This window comes from Trichechus manatus, unplaced genomic scaffold, assembly GCF_000243295.1.
Source record: "Trichechus manatus latirostris isolate Lorelei unplaced genomic scaffold, TriManLat1.0 scaffold00011, whole genome shotgun sequence".
NCBI classification, from domain to species: domain Eukaryota; kingdom Metazoa; phylum Chordata; class Mammalia; order Sirenia; family Trichechidae; genus Trichechus; species Trichechus manatus.
In genome coordinates, this window is record NW_004443947.1 from 1,352,514 (window position 1) to 1,373,188 (window position 20,675).

The 20,675-nt window shown below is 55.3% G+C and overlaps 1 protein-coding gene across 3 annotated transcripts; it reads right to left on the minus strand.

Annotated features, from left to right (window-relative positions):
* Positions 1–208: 208 nt before the first annotated feature.
* On the minus strand, positions 209–15,863 carry RGS14 (regulator of G protein signaling 14). Of its 3 annotated transcripts, none has more exons than XM_023726462.1 (15): positions 15,488–15,863; positions 8,331–8,352; positions 7,997–8,169; positions 7,535–7,627; positions 7,295–7,438; positions 6,656–6,799; positions 6,396–6,507; positions 5,954–6,060; positions 5,261–5,470; positions 3,196–3,269; positions 2,831–2,957; positions 2,667–2,748; positions 2,509–2,555; positions 2,306–2,420; positions 209–2,087 (listed from the first exon to the last, which is right to left on the minus strand). In XM_023726462.1, the coding sequence occupies exons 1-15, from the start codon at positions 15,530–15,532 to the stop codon at positions 1,885–1,887; spliced, it is 1,698 nt and encodes a 565-aa protein (XP_023582230.1). In that variant the 5' UTR covers positions 15,533–15,863; the 3' UTR covers positions 209–1,884. The 3 variants fall into 3 exon arrangements, 2 of the variants coding, with proteins under 2 accessions (XP_023582230.1, XP_023582229.1); XM_023726461.1 differs by having other exon boundaries at positions 3,196–3,272; positions 15,488–15,861; XR_002823140.1 differs by lacking the exon at positions 2,509–2,555 and having other exon boundaries at positions 1,950–2,087; positions 3,196–3,272; positions 15,488–15,860.
* Between the last annotated feature and the right edge of the window lie 4,812 nt (positions 15,864–20,675).

Below are 20,675 nucleotides of genomic sequence, written 5' to 3' on the forward strand. Positions count from 1 at the left end.
GCACTGTGTAACTAAGACATCTGGTGATCTATTTCCCAAAAAAATCAGCTACTGAAAACCTTATGGAGCACAGTTCTACTCTGACACACATGGGGTTGTCATGAGTTGAAGACAACTCAACAGCAACTGGTGTTTTTTGTGGTTGCAGGTCTTAGAAATCTGACTCAGAGTAACAAACGCACACAGATACACGAAGAATTTATTGGCTTGCTTAATGAGAAACTCTAGGGGTCATTGAATGGCTGAATCCAGGCGTTCACATAATTTTGTCTAAAATCTCTTTCCGTCTCTTGGTTCTCCTGTCCCGTGTTGTCCTCATTCATACTCAGATTCTCTCCACGCAGGGCTTTCTACAAACTCACCATCCTCAGGAGATGGTAGAAAATGACCAGGATTGGGATTCTGCTTGGGACAACTTGAGTCAGAGGACCATTCACCCCTGAACCACTGTGGCTAGGGAAAGAGAGTACTCTGATTGGCCAGGCCTGGATCATGAGCTCACCCCAGCAGCCAGGGGGTGGGGTCAACCTAGCCAAAGAAAACGGGCCAAGGGGGTCAGAGGGCTGAAGCTCCCAAAGGCAGGCTTGGGTTCAACTCTGGAGAAAGAGATGGTGGGCCAGCAAAACACAATGTTCCCTCCCACTGATTCCAGGAATGACAGAGAACCAATGACACTATATGAGGCAGGTGGCGTTCCAGAGGTGACAGCAGGTGCAGAGACCTGGAGTAGGGGAGAGAGATCGAACTCCTTAAGGCATCAGGAGATCTCCTCACCTTCGGGTGACTTCTCGGGCGCCCATATCTCCTTGCTTCCTCTGTTGCAGCACTTACCTTTCTGGGCCCCTCCTTCTGGGAGGTCCTCCCTGCTCCCTCTCCCTGTGGGGGCTCTGAGCTTGCCTGGCTGCCTGAGACAGGAAAGACCTCCCAGCCGAAGCAGGCAAGGGTCAGAATCTGCCCCCTGGCCCCGCCAACAGCCAGAGTCTCCCACACAGGGCTTCCAATGCATGCAAAAGGGCCACCAGTCAAGCTTGAGACACTCAGTCCCTAACTATGGGTCCACACAGAAAGCAGAGGACAATGGCCAGAACGATGTACGCAGACCCACAGAGGCTGCAGAACAGTACTCCGCCTCGCAGAGGCAGCTCCCCAGAGAGTTCTCCCCTCCCTCCTCTCTTCCTCCCGTTTGCTGTCTCTCTCTCTCTCTCATGCACACACCCCATAGTCTGGGCAGTCAAGAACAGAGCTTCTGACAACAGGAAGTCAGGAGGTACATCCTGAGATCACCAAGAGCTTCCTGACACTGACCTTGGTGACAGAGGCAGTGTGGTTTGGGGTGCGGGGGGGAAGAGGCGCACAGGACAGACTGGCACACAAGGAAAACACCTCATGGCTGAATAATAATAATTATTATAATAACAATATCATACATCCAGGACATACCCAGCTGCCCCAAAGCCAACTGCAAAATCCATATGTACAGTCCAGTCTGTGTCGGTGGAGAGAGAGGCTGCCCACCTGTACCCCAAGGCCTGACTCATATCAGCAACCTGAGGGGCCCGGCCCTTCCTCCTGCTCCCCACTGAGTCCTGGCACAGTGTAGGGAGGCTGGCGCGGCCAACACCACCCCTCTGGGCTGGGCTCACCTCCCCCCAGGGGCCTGGCTGCAAGGGGAGAGTGGATGAGCCTGTGAGGGGTCAGGTGGTGGTACCCGTGGGGTGTGGCTCCCCTGAGCCCCCTCTCCACCCCTTTCCCACTCTTCCCATGGGCCTGCCCATGGAAGACGGGGCCAGGGACATTTATGGAACATATAGGGCATGCAGAGCGGACCCATGGCATGCTTGGCCCGCAGGTGCCATGCAGCCGGCCTGGACTGTCGGGCAGCTGTCAGAGGGCTGGGTGGCCAGTGGAGTCCAAGCAGCCGCCCCTGGGCTGGGTGGATAATTCAGTCTGTGGTGGGGCTTCCTGGGCACTTGGCCCTTGGGTGGGCAGCTGCAGAAATTCTGGAAGCACCAGGTCCTCTTTGCGCAGAAGGCCCCTCTGGTCGTGGGCCCCGCTGCTCTGCACCCGGTTCAGCAGCTCTACCAGGCCTGAGGGTGGTCGCAGAGTCAGGGGCCACCAGAGTCCTACTCCCCTCACTGAAGCAACAGCCTCCCAGATTCGAGCACCAATGGCCCCAGCTCCCAGTGCAGCCCCTCTGGTCTCCATCCCCTGCCTCAGTTCAAGCCTCTCTCATGGCACTCTCAAGGGCCCCCAACACCACTGCCCTGGCCCCTCTGGTCCCCAGCCTCCACCATCCCCAATGTACCTTCAATGTCACAGGTCTGCCGCTTCCCAGTGGCACTACAAGGCGGCTCGGCCAGCGAGTTAGTGGGTAGTGGATGAGAGTGGGAGGCCTTGTCCTGGGTCCTGGGCCTGCCGCCCTGTGAGAACGTTAGGTCAGAGCCACAGCCAGCAGGGGAGTAGCAGTGGATGGAAAGAAAAGGGCAGGACTCCCTGACCCTGGCTCACCTGGCTGCGGCGGGGGGACAGGTCGCTGGCGGCGGGGATCTTAGTACCTGTGGCAGAGAACGCCACCGTTCGGGTTCGCCTCCCGCCCAGTCCCGCTTTCTCCTTGGTCTGCACCAACCCTATGGGCCATGTGTCTCTGGGGGCCCAACGTCCCCTACCTGGGAGAGTGTCCAAAACCAGTCTCTGGGCCGTCACGGAGCTCACTAGCTTCTCCAGATCCAGCGCTTGCTTCTCGCCTGGCTGCGGGAGCAGGTCAGCAACCGGCAGGACAACCAGCCCGCCTCCCCGCCACCCCGTCCCTGCCCGCGATCCCGCCGCTTACCCGGTGCAGCGTCACCTGCTGCAGGCTCAGGTCGTGCTTCGCCAGGATAGGCTCCAGCGCCTCCTGCAGCCGCTTGGTGGGCTTGGCCGAGATCCGCACCACACGATCCAGCGCTGCCAACTCGAGCCTGCGCGGGACCCCGGGGCTGCGGAAGGGCGGAAAACCGGCCCCGCTCCCCTAACCCACCCTGCCCAGACTGGAGAAGGCAGAGCCTGAGCTAGGCGTAGGTGGGACTGACTTGGGGTCGTGGCCTTAGTCCAGAGGCAGGGCTATCACAGGGGGCAGGGCCTTGGGGGAGAGACTAGAAACCGCGACCCTCCATAGGGCGTGGGCCCGAGGCCCCAAGCTGCAGGGCGGGCACTCACTCGAAAGTGATCCTGTTCTCCAGCCGCACTTCCTGGTCCGCTAGCACGGTGCAGTCCTGATCCAGGACCAGGGCCTTCTGCGGACACCAAGCAAGGTCACAGTCCCTCCCTCACCCTGAGCCATCCCCAGGGTCTGAGGGAGCCACCGTCATTTCCTGACCTGGCCGCTATTGGGGATCCCTAGAGAGTTGGAAGGACAGCAGTAGAGGTGCAGATGGGGTAAGGCCAGGCTGGCATAGGAGCCTGAGGACTTGGAAATAGGGTGGCAAGAATGCTGGACAGAGTTTGGGAAAGGAACAGAATTATGGGAAACATGGGGGGGGGAGCATGAAACGGTCATCGGCTGCTTCAGTAAGGGGCAGCTTAGGTCCTGGATGATGGGTGCCGCCCCTTCTGGGCCAGGACTGAATCTGCCTCCAGCACAGCTGCCCCGTTGTCCATCAGGGCCAGGACTGAATCTGCCTCCAGGACGGCTGCCCCCTTGTCCCTCACACATCTGAACTCCAGCCAGTCCAGCTGGATGTACTTCCTCCTGCACTTTTGGTCAGCCACCCAGGCCTTGTTCCTTTTTTGACACCTGTTCGCTTTGCTCCATCCCCCCCTACTGACACATCTTGTCTCCTCACTGCAAAATGGGGCACCAAAGCCCACCTCCAAGACTGCTGTGAGACCAAAAATCAAATGCACTGCCATCAAGTTGATCCCAACTCATGGTGACCCCATGTGTTTCAGAGTAGAACTCTGCTCCAATAGGGTTCTCAGTGGCTGTAATCTTAAGGAAGTAGATTGCCAGGCCTTTCTTCCATGGCACTGCTACGTGAATTCAAACCACCTACCTTTTGGTTAGTAGCCAAGTGCACACCATTTAAGCCACTCAGGAGCCAGAGGGACATAAATCATCTGGCACAGTACTTGGCACACAGGAGGTACATAAATAGTGACTTGTGATTTCAGACTGCAGAGGCCCCATGTGCCTGCGCCAGGCCAGGGGGTGGGAAGAGACTGGGCCAGCCTCTCTCAGGCACTAGGCCTGTGCTGTGCTACAATGACAGCTGGAGTGTGGGTGTGAAGCTATATTTAGCTGGACATGAAGGCCCATCTGGGCTGCTGGCAGCTGCCCTGGCGGCCTGAAGTGGGCAGAGCTCCTCCTCATTGCTGCCCTCACACTGCCACGCTCCAGGCCCCTAACCTGTCCTGCGCTTACCCACCTCCATGCCTTTGCTTAAGCTGTGCCCTCTGCCTGGAATGCCCGGCCCCCTCATCACTGCCAAGCAAACTCCTCTGCATCCTCACCAATTGCTGCCTCTTCCATGAAGCCTTTCCAGACCAGCCAGAAATACCTGCCTTCCCCCCAGAAAACTCTCTCTGGAGGTTTGACTCCTTGGCCTGATGACATCCTGCCTGACTCACCTCCAGCCTGTGGGCCTGGAGGGCAGAGCCCAGGTCCTAGTACCTAGCCCACTGACCTGGCAGGGCCTTAGGACTTGTCTCCTGGGTTAAGGAAATCCTGACAAGCGCCCCTGGAATGCAGCCTTCTTCCTTTAGATCCCCCTCACTCGATGGTTTTGTTTAAAGTGAGTTTTTCCCTAGACTCCTCCTTAACACTTCACGCTAGTTTGCACCTAAAGGAAAGTTTTTCATGGATTAGGTGAGGTTGGGTGTCCCTGGTGGCAGAGGTGAGGACTCCCTTCAAATGGCCATTTCAGAAACAGACTGTGGAGATGGCAGTAGACTTCTGGGAGTGCTGGGGGGGCACCTTTACCTCCCTGAGACTATCCCAGTGAGAATGATACAACAAGTAGGAAACTGGGATGGGTATGGGGTAGGGTATAGGATCTTTGCAGAGATGAGGGTGGACGTCTGAGTTGAAGTGAGGAGCTGATGCTGGGGATGGGAGGCTGGAGTTAGAAACGGGGTGATGCCAGGGAATGCAGTTGGAATTAGGGTTGCTCCAGGAGATTGGGAATGGAGTTGGGGTTGGGGTCATGGCTGGGCAGAGACAGGAATATGGCTGGGGTCAGGATCAGGAAGGGGGATAGAGTCGGGGGCCAGGCCTAATTCGCACCTGCTCTTTGCCCACCAGGTAGACCTTGATGTCAGATAGGGAGAGGCCTCGTTTCTCACAGATGCCTGCCAGCATGTCACGGATGGTGAGGCCAGGTCGGGCCAGGGCCAAGGAGGCTGTGCCATCAGGCAAATACACGCAGCAGTACTTCCCTGGCCGGCTTTCGCTCTCACCCTCTGCACTCCCAAGGCTCTTCCGGTGGCTCTGGTTCTGGGCAGGAGTAGGGGGATGGTTATGTGTACACATGCAAGGGCATGCAGACAGGTACAGAGACAGGTACACAGGTATGCTCACTGGGGTACACACACACACACATACACACGCCCAAGGGCACACCTGGCACACCTGTTGGCAGGCAAAGATACAGCCTCCTACAGGAACACATGTATGCACACCCAGGCATATGGGCACCCAGAGACAGGTCCACCCTTGGAGCCACACACACACATGCTGTGTACACCTGGGCAGATGTGTCCACCAGTGGGGACCCACACATACCCACACAGAAAATGTGTGCCCATGACATGCATAGGATCCAATGTGGTGAGGACAGGAAGAAGGCTGAGGAATTGAGTCCGCAGAGCAAGCCAGAAGATGAAAGTCGAGACCGCAACTGGGAATGATGGCGGCCATGAAAAGGGGCCTGAGTAGTGGCCCTAGCCCGCACCTCATCTCCCCCAGCAGTTGGCTCACCTCAGATTTGCTGCTGACGAAGGCGAGGAAGCCGAGATCCAGACTGGCAGAGGAGTTTAGGGACCCCTGAGACTCGCGGCGCAAGTTTGCGACCCCGCCTGCCGGCTCTGGGGGAGGAGGAGCAATGAGAGGAACAGCTCTTCCTCCCTCCACCCACCTCTCCGCCGCCTGACCCAAGAGTCGGCGTCTCCAGAACCTTGTTTGGCACCCTCTTGCAGAGGTCCAATGTGCTTTGGGTCCCTGGAAGCGTCGCTACCTTGGAGGCTTCCCAAACTTCTGGGGTCTAGCCTGGGAACGGAACCACCCCGGGGAACGTGGTGGTCACAGGGACTGCCTTTCGGTGGGGCAATTAAGAGAGACGGGGCGTTCCCAAGGCTAGTCCAAACTCCCACCACTCCGCCTCCAACCACCTCCCCTCTAAGCCGCCAGCTCCTACTCTCACCCCTGCGAAAGGACTTCCGGAGCGGGCGGCCCCCAGGGCCCTCAGCAGGCGGCAGTTGCCCCAACTCTTCCACACCCAGCGGCAGCGACTTCCCGGGCTTCAGTTTCGGCTTCTGCGGGTACAGGGAAGGCGCTGGCACGGGATCGGATCCTAGCCAGCATGCAGACCATGGGCACACCCCCACAGATCTGCCCCCAGGGGCGTCCCCTCTCCCATAGGGTCTGCAAGGTCCCTGCCTCCCAAGGCCCCTCCTCCCGCACCTTCCTCGTGGCGTCCGGGCTGCCGAGGCGTGAGGAACCAGGTTCCCGCAGAGGGCGCCCCTCGGCCTCGGCCAGGAGGCACTCGCGGTACAGGGGGGACTTGACGAAGCGCGCGTAGCTGTCGAACTTCATTAAGTTGAAGATCTGCAGGGCAGGAGCCAGGACTATGAGCCGGAGTGGGCTCTCTGCGCGCTGCCGGCGACCCCGCCCCCAACCTAGGGAGGAAGCCCCTACCCGCCACCCACCCACCTCAGGTCCTTAGGCCCACCTCCACGGTCCAGGCTCCACCCCTGCTCTTGGCCCCGCCCCTATCTGAGCTAGACACGCGTGAAGGACTGCCCTAGCTCTTCCTCCACCACAACCCTTGGTAAGGCCCTCTAACCCAGGCCCTGCGCCTGCTTTAGGCTCTATAAACCAAAATCAAATCCGCTGCCGTCATAGCGACCCTATAGGACGGGCTCCACACCAAAGCCAAAAACCAAACCCGTTGCCATCAAGTCGACCCCTACTCATAGCGACCCTATTTTTCTCCCTCCGCTCAGGCTCCCCACCTTGATCTGACCCCGCCTCTGCTGTCAAGTCTCCCCTTTCCAAAGCCATGCCCTCCCATCCCAGACAGCGCCCCCTAGGCCAGCCCACCTGAAGCTGCGGCGCCCGGAACATGTCCGGCCGGGGCTCGGCCAGTACCTCTTCGCCGAGCCAGGCCTGCCGATCGATGTTCACTGGGCTCAGCGCCTGGCTGGACAGGAACTCCTGGTAGATGCTGCGGGCCTCCTGGGCTAGCTGGGGACGAGGGGCAGAAGGAAAAGGTCAGTGGGCAGCGAGCACGGCCCAAACCCTGGCCCCCAACCCGATGCCCCAGCTCTCCGTCTCCCCCACCTGCTGGGTGTCACTGGCCGGGATCTGTTGGAAGCGCTCGCAGGCCTTCCAGAAAGTCACGTTCTCGGCGCTGAACTCCTTCTTCAGAAACTCCTGGGGGGGAGGGACGGTGGAGGGGAGGCAGGCAGAGACACAGAAACCCAGTTAGGAGATGTGGTCGGGGATTGGGACAGCGACAGGGCCAAGAGGCCAAGCCAGACAGATAGGGCCAGACAGGCAGACAGCGTCGGATCCGGAGATGCAGGGAGAAAATGAGAGGCAGAGACAAGGACAGAGAGAAGGAAGAAGAGTTCTCTGCTGGGAGGAGATGAAAGGAACGCCAAAGAAAGGCTACCAGAGGGCTAGACAGGAGCCATACCCTCACCAGCCTGAAGCAGCTCCATCCATGCCCTCTCGTGCCTCCAGCCGCTCCCCCTTCATGGCCACTTACACCCACCCTCCTCACCCCACCCCAGGGCTTACAGTGAAGTAAGCCAGGCCCAGCGGGTCCTGCAGCAGCCGCTCAAAGGACAGGGCCCAGCTGGCCACAGGCTGCTCCTCAGTGGGGAAAGGGCTGCTGGGGCCGCTGGGGAGGCTGTGGATGCTGAGGGAGCTGCCTCTGCCCTGGTCCTGGGGCTCCGCTACACTGCTCAGCTCTACAAGGGGATGGATAAGTGGGAGTGAGTCTTATGCCACCCCTGCCCAGCCTTATCCACATTCCACGTACAGTCCCTGGAAAGATAGCACGTGGTAAGGGTGCCCCAACTCATCCCCACCCCCACCCCCAGCCAGGCTTCCCACACACCTCGTCACTTACCTCCATCTGAGACAGCCAGAACCTAAAAGAGAACCGAGGTAGAAAGTCAGAGCAGAGCCCAGGGAGGATCCCCAAGGGACAGTCCCTGCTCAGCATGCAGGAACTGGATTTGTGCTCTCCCTCCCCTGCCTGGAGGGCCACCCTGGGCAGCCCAGCCACACCTCTACTTGGTCAGGGTTTAGCTCAGACAGCCTCTGGCTCCTGTTCATATCACGTGGCAACCACTGTGTGCTGGGACTTAGGCAAAGTACCGGACAGTCATCCCTGGCTCACTCCTCCCCCAGCCCCTGCTGGGTGGGCCCAGCTGTATAGCATGGTGGGTAGGAGCACAGACTTTTAATCCTATCTCTGCCACTTACTAGCTGTGTGACCTTGGGTGAGTTCCTTAACCTGCTTGTCTCTGTTTCTCCATCTATAAATAGGGGATGATACTAATAATAGTAACTCACTTCCTGGGGCTGTTGTGAGGATCAAATGAGTTTAATATAGGATGGTGGCCAGCACATGGTAAGTGGCCTATCACTGTTTGCTGTTGTCTGTGAGGAGGCAGAGGTGTCTCTGTAGCCAGTGATCTCCTTATTGCAATTGTTTCCTCTTGGGGCTCAGGGTCTCCCACAGGCCCACCCCACCTTGGGCGCAGCACACCATGTTATACTATATAGTATAGAGCAGTGGTTCTCAAACTTGACCACGAACTAGAATGACCTGGAGAACCCCACCTGCAGAGATTCCGGTTCAGTAGGTCCAGAATGGGGCCTGAGGCTCTTCATTTCTAACAAGCTCCCAGGCAATGCTGATGCTGCTGGTCCACGGACCACACTGTGAGCAGCATTGCTGTACAGGCTGACTCCATCTTCCCCTTCTACCCTACTAAAGCACAGCTCAGACATCTCTGGGAATCCCCCCTTAGTGAAGTAGAAAAACTCTCCTCTCAAAATGACTATTGCAATGGTCTCCCTGGGTCTCTTCCTACCTTTCTAGCAGCTCCTCCAGCTTTCTCATCATCTACCCAGAGCAGCTTCTACCCCTCCCTGGCTCTGTCCTGGGCCCTTTCTCCCACCCATATATCCCCAGCTCCAGACACACATAGCCAACTTCCTGCAAGCATCTCCCCACAAAATGTCCCATAAGCCTCTCTAACTCAGCCAGTCCACCAATGGAACCCACCTCTGCAGCCACAAAGGCAGGGTGCCGAACCTGCTTCCCTGCACCCTGTCTTTCTTCCCATCACCAGGGCTCTGAACTCCAGGGCTTGAATCATCCCCAGTTCTTCCCTACCTCTCACCTCCTACATTTTTCACTTGGCCCTGTCTCGGGGAGCTTTCTACCACCAGTCCCTTCTTTCCAGCCCCACTGGAAACAGGCCTGCAAACATCTCCTCCCCCAGGAAGCTGCTCCCTGCCCTCCTTGCTGAAATCTCTGCTCTTTGCTCCCAAAGCACCCTGGTAGCACCCAGGTTACAGAGATCTAGATCTAGAGCTGGATCTAGCTCTCAGATATGTAGGATATTAGAGCCCCTGAGTGGTGCAAATAGTTAATGCACTTGGCTGCTAACCAAAAGGTTGGAGGTTTGAGTTTACCCAGAGGCACCTCGGAAGAAAAGCCTGGTGATCTACTTCCAGAAAACAAGCCATTGAAAACCCTATGGAGCATAGTTCTACTCTGACACACTCATGGTTGCCATGAGTCAGAATCAACTTGACGGCAACTAGTATAAATATTTTGGCCCTGAGAATTTCTTTTTTTTTAAAGTTTTAAAGGGGTTTCTCACATTTAAAAATCAGGAGATCTTACATAAAAATCCAGTTTTCTGTCTCCTCTTTAAGACTGTGATGTTCCAGCAATCCTGAGCTTCTTTCCAGAATGACAACCTTGGCTGGCACTGAGCAGCAACCCCTGCCCCGCGCAGGGACTCATGCTCTCCCCAAGTGGCCTCTGGGGCCTGTTTGACATATTTGTTATTTGTAGAGGCAGTGGTAGGCAGGGACTGCCTCAGACTGCCTGAGTTCAAGTTTGTGCTGTGTGACCTCTCTGTGCCTCAATTTCCTCCTCTATAAAAACGGAGCAAAAAATGTTATTGACTTCAAAGAGTTGTTGCGGATTAAATGAGTTAGATACATATAAAGATCTTAGACCATTATCTGGCATGTAGTCAGTGCTCAAGGGATGTTAGTTACTATTATTGTTATTGTATGGGTGTTGGTGCCTGACCCAGCTAGGGATTTGAGTTGGTGACCCCTGCCATAGAGGAAAAAGCACAGGCTTTGGGGTCTGCCGAACCTGGATTCAAATCCCAGCCCTACCTCTTTCTAGTTTTACAGCCTCAGGCTCCTCTCTGAGCCTCGTCTCCCACCTGGAGCATGGGGATAAGTCGCTGAGGAGGAGAAAAAGTTTGTGCAGAGCATAGCTTAGCACGGAACCGGTTCCCCCCGCCCCCCCACCACCACTCCCTGCCGAGGCGGCCCTTGTTCTCCCTGCCCCTGCACTCCCCCATGTGACCCGCTTTAATAGTGACATCTCCCTGAACGCGGGCCATGGCTACTGGAGAAGTCTTGACTTCTCTGGGGCTGTGCAAGATGGACAGAGCTGAAACCCTTCCCTACCCAGCCCAAGGTTCCTTTCCAGCCTGCTTGCTTCCTTCTTGGCAACGGGGCGCCATCACTCATCCCTGCCACTGCCTGCCCCCGTGTGCCCCTCCCTGGATGCTCTGCCACGCTGCTCCCAACCCCAGGGATGCCATCCAGGAATCCTTCTGCCTTCCCCTTTCCCTTGCTGTTGCTGCCTGGTCCCGCCCTCCTCCCGAAACCCTTTGCTTTGCTCAGAGCCCTCCATGGCTCCCAGCACAGAGCAGAGGTCTCTGAGAAACCCACTTGGGGCAAGGCCAGCCCACACGCCTATTTTGTTTGGCCCGCAGAGGTTTTGATTTTTACACTGTTTAACGGACTGTCTGTGTCTTCAGGTGGGGCTGGCCCTACTCCTCCCCATTGTCCCACCTGGCCCCACTCCTGCTCTGGGAGGCCTGGGAGTTGCCAGTTTTGCAGCCTGAAGTCCCACCTGGGCCTGACTCATGCACCCCTTCAGCCTCACCAGTTTCTCTCCCCCTCACCTCCACCCTGCACTTTAGCAAACTTTTCTATTCCCCCTACACCCTTGCACACTCTGGCTTTCTGCTTTGCTCTTTCCTCTGCCTTGATATCTGTTCTTGCTCCCCCCACCAGACGGCCCCCGAGTCCCTGCCTGTTGAAGTTAGTCATCCCCAACACGAGTCCTCCAGAGATTTCCCTTCCTGCCAAACCGGTGGCCAGTCTCTCTGCCCTGCCAGTCTGGTAATTCCCGGGGGGCAGACCTGATTTGCAGGAGGTAGCTGATCTGAACCCCAACCCTAGGAGGCACCCTTCTTGCCCTGGTGCTCCCAAGCAGCCTTGAGGGCCCTGAGCCCCCTCCTCTGCCCTTCACCAGGGAGGCCAAACCTCTGGACGCCTAGCAGCCTGAGTGACCCCACCGTCCACTGCCTGCAGATCTCCCTCTTGCTCCACTAGTTACTAGTCATACAGTTGGGGTTGAGATAGAGTAGGGACAGAAATTTAGAGGTGAGAGGGAGTGGGGATGGAGTCCAATTCTAGCTCTATCACTTGGGGGCAAGTAACTTCTCTTCTCTGAGCCTCAGTTTCCCCCTGGTAGCATGGGGCTTAGAATTTCCAACCTCTTTGGGCAATGGTAAAGTTCAAGGTGGCCCGTATGTGAAAGCACCAGGCATGCAACAGTCAGGGCAGCATTGCGGGCAGAGTGGGATGCAGCGTCCTGAGGGCCAGGCTCTGACCTGCTGGCTGCCAGGCCCAGGGAAGCTGTGCTGAGCAGGGATGGCCTTGCCCCGCCCAGTTTGCTTGAGGAGAAGTGGTGAGTGAATGGAAGAAAAGGGGAAGGAAGGTGAGGGAGGGTGTGGTGGCCAGTAATACCCCAACGCATGGTCAGACCTCAATTTTCCATAGTTCTTCTTAGGAAATGGGCCCTGGGGGAGTCGCTGGTACCTGAGTGAGTGTGAAGCCCAAAATTTCCTGAGCTCCAACTGTGCAATAGGTGCCTTCTGGCAGCACACACCCATGTTGTCACTCCATCCTTACATTTTTATCCTCTGTGGCAGGCATTACCCCCATTTTACGATGAACAGACCGAGGCGCAAAGAAGTCACACAACTGGGAAGTGGCAGAGCTGTGGTTAGTGCCCAGGTTTGCCTGACTGAAGTCTGAGGTCTTCCCTCACCCAAGCTGCCTCCCCTGTGGACTGGAGCTTTACTAGGGAGAGGTTGGAGGACACAGGCCCTCAGCCCTTGGGGCACAGGTGGGCAAAGTCAGTGGTGAAGGGCTCAGGGGCTCCCATTGAAATCTGCCCTCTGGAGGGATCAGATCTCAAAGGGAGGGCCGAGTTACTGAGCATCTGCTGTGCTGGCCACTCTATCATCATCTCAGTTCATCCTCACTTGGGGGAAACTGAGGCTCTGGGACCTTCTCTGGGAATGCCCCACAGAACTCTGGGTGCCTGGCCCCATCAACTTATGGAGCTGACACCCAGCCTGGGCCTTTCAGGAGGGCCACCTTGCACGTGAATGCCCAGCCCAGAGGGGTCCAGTGGTTGCCTCGTAGTTGTTCCCATAGGTGGAGAAGACAGACGGGCGTGATAACTGCCCCCTCTCCAGGTTTAACTTCAGCCTCCCCTCCCTACGACTACACCCTGTGTCTGCCACGTCCAGGCCATGCTGTTTTTCCTCCACTGGGCGGCACGTCCTTTAGCACCATCTTCTACAAAGAAGTTAGTTCCTCCTCAGGTCCTCAAAAACTTTGTCTATACCCGACCCGGGGCTCTTACCCAAATCTAAATTTTATCTAGTTTTTTCACCCATGTCTTTTGAGCCTTGCTAGACTGGGAGCTGCTGGAGGACAGGGCCTAGGTCTCATGTACCTGGGACTTGAGTGCCTAGGACTGGTTGGCACAGAGCAGGCATTAAGGAGGGTCTGTTGAATGAATCAATGAACAAACGAACAAGTGAATTGGCAGTTTGGGCTGTATGAAGACATCTCTGGGAGGGGGCTGGGAGCCATCTCTAAGTGACAGGATTCATTGCAACTGCCTGACAAGCTGAGTGGCAGAAAGATGGGCTGACAAAAGGAGCTGCCTCAGCAGGGATGATGGCAGTGGGGGGAGGTGGCAGGTGGAGGGGGAGGACCCCAGCCAGGCAGTGCAGGAGGTGGGAGAGCACTGGAATTGGAGTCAGCTCAGCTGGGTTCAAATGCAGGCCCCTCTGCTTGCTGCTAACCTTTGGTACGTCATTGAGCTCCACTGAGCCTCTCTCAGAGGTCACTTCTGGAAGGAATGAGACACTTGGCCCCCAGATGCCTCTCTGTCCACATCTCTGCCATCGAGGCCAGGCTAAGACACCTGTCCACCTACCCTATCCCAGCTGGGCAGTGCCCCAGACTGTTGCCCAGTGGCCAGGAAGCAGCCAATCTGTGACCCTTAGCATTCCAAGAGGTGGCACAGAGAGTTCAGAGGGGGCCCAGAAAGGGCAAAGATCAACCTGTGTGTGAAGGTTGCTGGGAGGAGCCAGGGTGTCCGTGGGCTTGACAGGCAGGGTGCAGAGGTTGGGGTGCCCTTCCTACTCTGAATGACTTTGGGGTAGAGAAACCCTGGGTTGACACAGGAGGGACAGGGGCTGGGTCTGTCTCCAGGCCCCCCAGCTGCCCTGCAGTACTGGGCACCAATTCAGCCGCCCCTTCCTTAAGAGAGGGGTGGGCCTGGGTCTGCTCCACCTCGGCTGTGTGGCCTGGACATGCAGGGAGGGTCAAGCTGAGAGTCGTGGCTTCAGGGGTGGGAGTGTGAGGAAGATGGAGCCCTTTGGAGCTTTCAGAGTTGGGTTGGTGAGAGAGACAGTGAGAAGGGGGCTGGGCCAGCTTTGAGGGTTTGACTCTCTCCCACCTAGCCAGCCTGGGGCTGAACAGTAAGAGATGCTGGAAGAAGGAGAGATGGAGACAGGTCTTGGGAATTAGGAGGCAGGGGTGGAGGTGAGGGATGCCTCAGCTTCTTTGTGAGGCAGGAGATCCTTGAGGAAGGGCTGAGAATGAAGGGGGGCATTGGATTGATATTTATGGGTCCCCCATAATGGGTTAGGGTCCTCATGTTTATCACTCCACTTAATCATTTCAACAAGCCTTTGAGATCCTTTCCAATCTCCCCATATTTCAGATGACGAAACTGAGGCTCAGAGAGGAGTCCTACCCTTCTCCAGTAAGGAACCCTGGTCCCTCTGGATCCAGTGGGGCTGAGTAGGGGGCGAGGACACTGGCTGGCCTTCCTGGGGTTATCGGGAGGGGCTGGAGCTCTGCCAAGTGGCCTGGGGGCTTAGGGAGTGTAGGAGGCCCAGCACTGCCTGCCCTATCTGCCAAATGAATGAAGAAGCTGCATTCTTCAAAGGTGGCCCCTACCCCGGGGCCAAGCAGCCAGGGAGAGGGTGCAGGAGTGGGTCAGTGCAGCCAGGGCCGTCTTAGTGCCCAGTGCCACCCCCTTCCAGGAAGGGATTGAGCAGGTAGAAACTGCACTAATCACGTCACCCTCCCCGCAACCTAGTCTGACCCTGCTGACCAGGCTGCCCAAGGACCGAGAGTTTTGGCAGAGAAAGCCTATGCAGCAGGTCCAGGTGCAGGGCAGTGACCCAGCGAGGGCTGCCCCTTTCCTGTCTATCCTGGCTTTGGGCACCAGGGACCTGGGGGGAGGAGGGAAGGGCTGAGGTTGAGGCTGAGTGAGGTGTGGGGGTTCGAGCCACTCTAGGGGTGGGCAGAGGGCAAGGGCCCGTCCTCTCCCTGCTGCCCGAGGACACAGACAGCCTAGACAGTGCCAAAGTAGCAGATGAGGGAGCAGTGGGGGTTGATCAAAAGCTGTGCCCACTCTTCCCTGGCCTCATCCCTAAGGTCCCCCAGGTCCCCAGCTGAGCTGCAGCTGGGAGGGTACTGGGGCAAGGGTGTCAGTCCCACTGTCTGCTGCTGTTCCCAACTTCTGTTTGCCGGCAGCCACAGGCTCTTGCTGGGCCCTGACCGGGTGTGCCTCTGGGGCTCCGCCCTAGGTGTGCCGATCCCTCCCTGTGGCCCTGGCCCAGAGCCCACACTCACCATGCGCCCGTTGGGGACGCCCAGGTGCTTGGGCTTCCCTGGCATGCCGCTGCTGGTCACAGGCCCCCGCCGCAGGGGGTGCCCACCATGTGGACAGTGGGCAGCGCCGGTCAGAGCTTGCAGAGCGGGCGGGCCGCAGAGAAAGCCCGGCTCCGCTCCTGCGGGCCCTCACATCCTGAAACACCAGCTCACTACCTCTTTTCTCTGCCACAGGAAGTGTCTCTATAGAAACCAAACCACAGAAAGAAGCAAGGTCTAAGAGAGCGAACAACTCTTCCTACACGCGCGCATGCACACACACACACACGCACATTCATGCACTCACACACACCGCCAACACATCCCTGGCAGCACCCCACGCAGGCACCGAAACACGGCAGGGCCTTGGCGTGCCCAGCAAGGAGCCAGCCTGGTCTGGCCTGGCTCAGGAAGCTCCAAAGTCACGTCTGGGCACACAGAAGTGCACATTTATATGCCCGGGCATCTTCGTACACCCTGGCAGGGGTCCTTGTGGTCACGAGTGCACATGCATTGGGACCTGCTGGTCCCACGTGTACTGCACTCAGTACACATTTATACCTACTGTGTGTCAGGCCTCTGCACACTCAGGGACACCCTCCTCTGACACCCACAGGCTGTCTCCCCATGCACATGCTCAGGTATGCAGACAGATGGACACCTTGCATGCATGGCCATGCACACACAGACCATTCAAGTGTGCACATCATAAACACACAGACTGTCCCTTGAAGGAGGCACCTGGGCACTCGGTCATATACATGCACAGCCCCTCAAACAGGTGCGGGGCACAGGCACAATCTGTACACGGGCACATGTGTATTCAGGCATGCACATGCTCACCCACTGGGGCAGGTAACCTACGTGCAGTCATACTCACATAACAGTCCTGCCATGGTACAGCACTGGTGGGTGGGCCCTGCCCTCTTGGCCCTGGCCCAGTCCTGGATGAACTCAGGTCCTTTAGCCAGAGAGTCCTCAGTTTGCCTCTTTCTTACACACGCATGTACCTACTATGAGGGCTCATATTTTACTCTAAGTATGGGCCTACTTGGAGCTGTCAAGTTACCTACCACTATGGTCTCAATCACTCTTTCTAATAGACAAGGCAACATCTCTCATCTATATTCTATCCTCTGCCTCACCACCCCCTTCTAGGGCAGTGACCTGGACCCTTCCTCTTCCTTCTGGGTACACAGTTAAACTTGATGTCTCAGGCTCCATGTGACTAGCTCCCCACAACTGAATGCGAGTGGAACAGTATGTACTGTTTCTGGGCCAAGGAAGTAAGTGGGTGCCCCCCACACTATCTCTTTTCCCTTTAGCTGGCTGGATACAGAAGGTGACGAGGCCCTAGGGGAGACTGTGGAGCCACAAGGAGGAAGGGGCCTGGGTCTCTGCATTAGTGCCGGATGGCAAGCCATCCATCAACCAGGAACACTAGCTTTGGACTCTTACGTGAGTGAAAAAAAAAAACTTCTGTTGTATTCAAGCCATTATTGGGCTCAAATAGAGCATAAGGGTTTATTTGTTACAGCAGCTAGCATTACCCTAGCTGATATGCCTCTTTTTCCAGCCGTGACTCTCTTTTTTCCAGAAACTCTGCTCCAGGACATACAGACAGAGAGATTCAGACAGACTTGGTATGTGTCTGGGGTGGGGTTAGGGGGGTGCCACCGGGTCTGGAACACTGCCAATGGTGATCTTAATAAGGTGTGTGACTGTGTCAATGTGACTGTGGGGGGTGTGTAAGGTGTGTGCTGTGAGTGGGGACTACTTGTCTGCTGTGCCATGGACCTGGGCCTAGGCTTTATAGGGGACTTTACTGTTTGTGGAAAACTGGGCGGTACAAAACGGTTAATGCACTTGGCTGATAACTGAAAGGTTAGTGGTTCAAGTCTACCCAGAGGTGCCTCAGAAGAAAGGCCTGGTGGTCAGGCATTGAAAACCCTATGGAGCACAGTTCTACTCTGACACACATGGGGTCGCTGTGAGTCAGAGTCAACTCAACAACAACTGGTTTACTGTTTACCGTTTACAGGGTCTTCTCCCAACCTGACTTCATTTGATCCTCATAACCACTTTCTAAGTGATGCTCATTATTCCCATTTTACAGAACAGAAAACTGAGGTTCAGAGAGAAGTGAGTTGCCCAAGGTTACACATCAAGTTAGAGATCTGCTGAGCTGTGAATGTGTGTTCTTGTGGTGCCAGGACCTGGCCACCATCAGCCTGAGTCTTGCCCAGGTTCCAACAGCTCATCTTTCCCTAAAGGCCCAATCACAGGTTCTACCTGGGAATCTCTCTGAATCCGTCCTCTCCTGCTGCTGCAGAGATGCCTCTCCCCACCTCTCCTTCATGGATGCCAATTCCAGCTCTGGCCACATCTTCACCTCAGGGACCCCAGCTGACCCTGGGACTTCCCATCTCTTAACCCTTATCTAGTTTTCTCTACTCCATGATAGTGGTGGGGTACCTCCACAGGAACAGTGTTCTCAACTTCTTTCTCCCTGGTTCCCCACAGGGATCAGTTACTGGTGTCCAATCTCTCTCTGGGACTTCTCCTGATCCTCCTTCCCTGTGGAGACCTCCTTGGCTCAGACCTCACCCTCTATCATCTGGTCATAAAACCAAACCCATTGTCGTTGAGTCGATTCCGACTCATAGTGACCCTATAGGACAGAGTAGAACTGCCCCATAGGGTTTCCAAGGAGCAGCTGGTGGATTTGAACTGCCAGCCTTTTGATTAGCAGCCAAATGCTTAACCACTCTGCCACCAGGGCCCCTATGTTACCTGCCTCCTATCTCTTCACATGGTAGCCAGAGAAACCTACATCTGTCACCACCGTGCTTAAATCCATCCCACTACCCTCTGGAAAAAGGCCATGTTCCTTAGCTGGAAATTTAAAGGCCTTTGAGTTATAGCCTCAGCCAAACTCTCCGCCCCCCACTTCTCAGCCATTCCAAACTACTTGTATCTTATACTTTCAAACAACCCTCCCTGCCTTTGCCTTTCCTGTTCTCTCTGCTGAGAATGCCTTTCCATTTCTGATAAACTACTCATCCCTCATGACTTAATCCCAAGTTCTAGAGCAAGTATTCATTTCTTCACCAATTAGTTAGTTATCACCACCTATGTGCCAGGCACTGTTCTAGATGCTGGGGATTTAGTAATCTGTTGCCATCAAGTCAATTCCGACTCATAGCGACCCACAGGACAGAATAGAACTGCCCCATAGGGTTTCCAAGGCCGTAATCTTATGGAAGCTGACTGCCACATCTTTCTCCTGTGGAGCAGCTGGTAGGCTCAAACCACTGATCTTTCAGTTAGCAGCGGAGTGCTTAACCACTGCACCACTACGGCTCTCAGGGTTTAATAGTGACCATAAAAACCAAAAACCAAACTTATTGCCATTGAGTCTATTCTGACTCATGGTGGCCCCATGTGTTACAGAGTGGAACTGCTTCATAGGGTTTTCTTGACTATAATCTTTATGGAGGCAGATTGACAGTCCTTTCTTCCACAGCACCGCTGGGTGGATTTGAACTGCCAACCTTTAGGTTAGCAGTTGAGTGCAAACCATTTGTGCCACACAGGGACCTGTAGTGACCATAAATTACAGAAATCCCAGCCCTCATGTTTTGTGGAATGCACGTGTCCTTGCTTGAATAGGTACAGATAAATCTCTGGAAGCATACACCCTTTGGGAGGGGAGTGGCAGAGGACTTTTGTACATATTTCTGTTACATATATATGCATATATATTCATATGCCTGCAAAAGCTAGAACCTGTGTAAGGTGGAAATTTGTTAGAGAAGGAAAACACAAATATTTTCCACTAATAGAGAGCAGTAGAAAAGTGGTGAGGTTGCACTCTGTCAAAGGCAGAAAATTTGCGAGACCCAGAAAAACAAGGCAGTCTCGTTGAGTTCTGGTTCTCACAGGTTTCACTGTTTATATATATTTACAAGAATGTATTACTTTAATAATAATTGTTAATTAAAATAATAGTTAATTAAAAATCACATGACCCAGAAAAGAATCTCAACACCAAATCCTCAGTAAGTTCATTCAAAGGGCACTTTCTTAAAATTAAATAAAGGAGCAACCAACCAACCATGCCACTCTATGACCTACAACAGGGACATTAATTCAATTGCCTAGAGGGGCCAAGTGGAGATCAGTTTAGGCGAGGAAGGCATTTGTAGGTGGGGCAGCCCCATTCGGCTGTAGCTCATTGTTCTCTTATGGGAGAGGGGCCTAGTGTGTTTAGATCTTCCGATTTTTCATGAGAAAGTAGACTCTCGTTTTGTAATGTTAATTTAAATCTCCTAATTAAAAAAAAAAAGAAAAAGGAAACCCTGGTGGCGTAGTGTTTAAGTGCTAAGACTGCTAACCAAAAGGTTGGCAGTTCGAATCCACAGGTGCTCCTTGGAAACTCTATAGGGCAGTTCTACTCTGTCTTATAGGGTCACTATGAGTCGGAATCGACTCGACCGCAACGGGTTTTTTTTTTTTTTAATTTAAAAATAATGGTGATTAAATTATTTATTTAAATAGCATTAGCAGAAACAGCTGTATTAGGCTGCAGGCCACCAGTTTTTGGCTTCGGTCCACAGCCAGCTTTCCCGGACCTTCCAGGGACGCTTCTTGCTAGGCCGAGCACACCGATCGTTTGGATCCGGGTGGCCCGAACCATCGCTGGGGTCCCAGGGCAGGATCTGGGTCTGCTCCTGCTTCAACCCGACAGGGCCTGAGGAGTTGAGAGTAGTGGACGCCCTCAAATAACTGGGAATTCTGAAGTCTACAAAGTCATCCAGCCAGGGCTGGTGAAGCCAGAGATCGCAAAAGCCTCGCTCAGGACCACTGAGAGAGTCCAAGGCGGCGCGGGGGTTGGAATCCCGGCCTCCGCCTTCAGTTTAGAGCTCTTTTCCCCCAAACTGGAAAAAGGAACTCCACAGATCCGGTCACAGGCCATCAGCCGAGGGTGTTACAGGGTTCGCCTGTTCACCCTACGTGCGTGGACCACAAAAACTACAAGTTCCAGCATGCCCCGCTTCACAAACGACCCTCGCGCTGCCGGCCGGCTGAAACCCTCCTTCAACTCCCCATTAGCTCAGAAGCCTAACGTGCTGTTCCGTGATTGGTTGAGGCTCTTGTCGCTCGTAAA

Excerpts from the sequence above, each read along its gene's own strand:
- RGS14 (XM_023726461.1), bottom strand. The coding sequence starts at position 15,532 with ATGCCAGGGAAGCCCAAGCACCTGGGCGTCCCCAACGGGCGCATG. Across the intron at positions 7,628-7,996 it reads TGGGCCTGGCTTACTTCACT|GAGTTTCTGAAGAAGGAGTT; the intron begins GTAAGCCCTGGG and ends CCTCCCCCCCAG. Across the intron at positions 2,958-3,195 it reads GAGAACAGGATCACTTTCGA|GCTCGAGTTGGCAGCGCTGG; the intron begins GTGAGTGCCCGC and ends GGTCCCGCGCAG.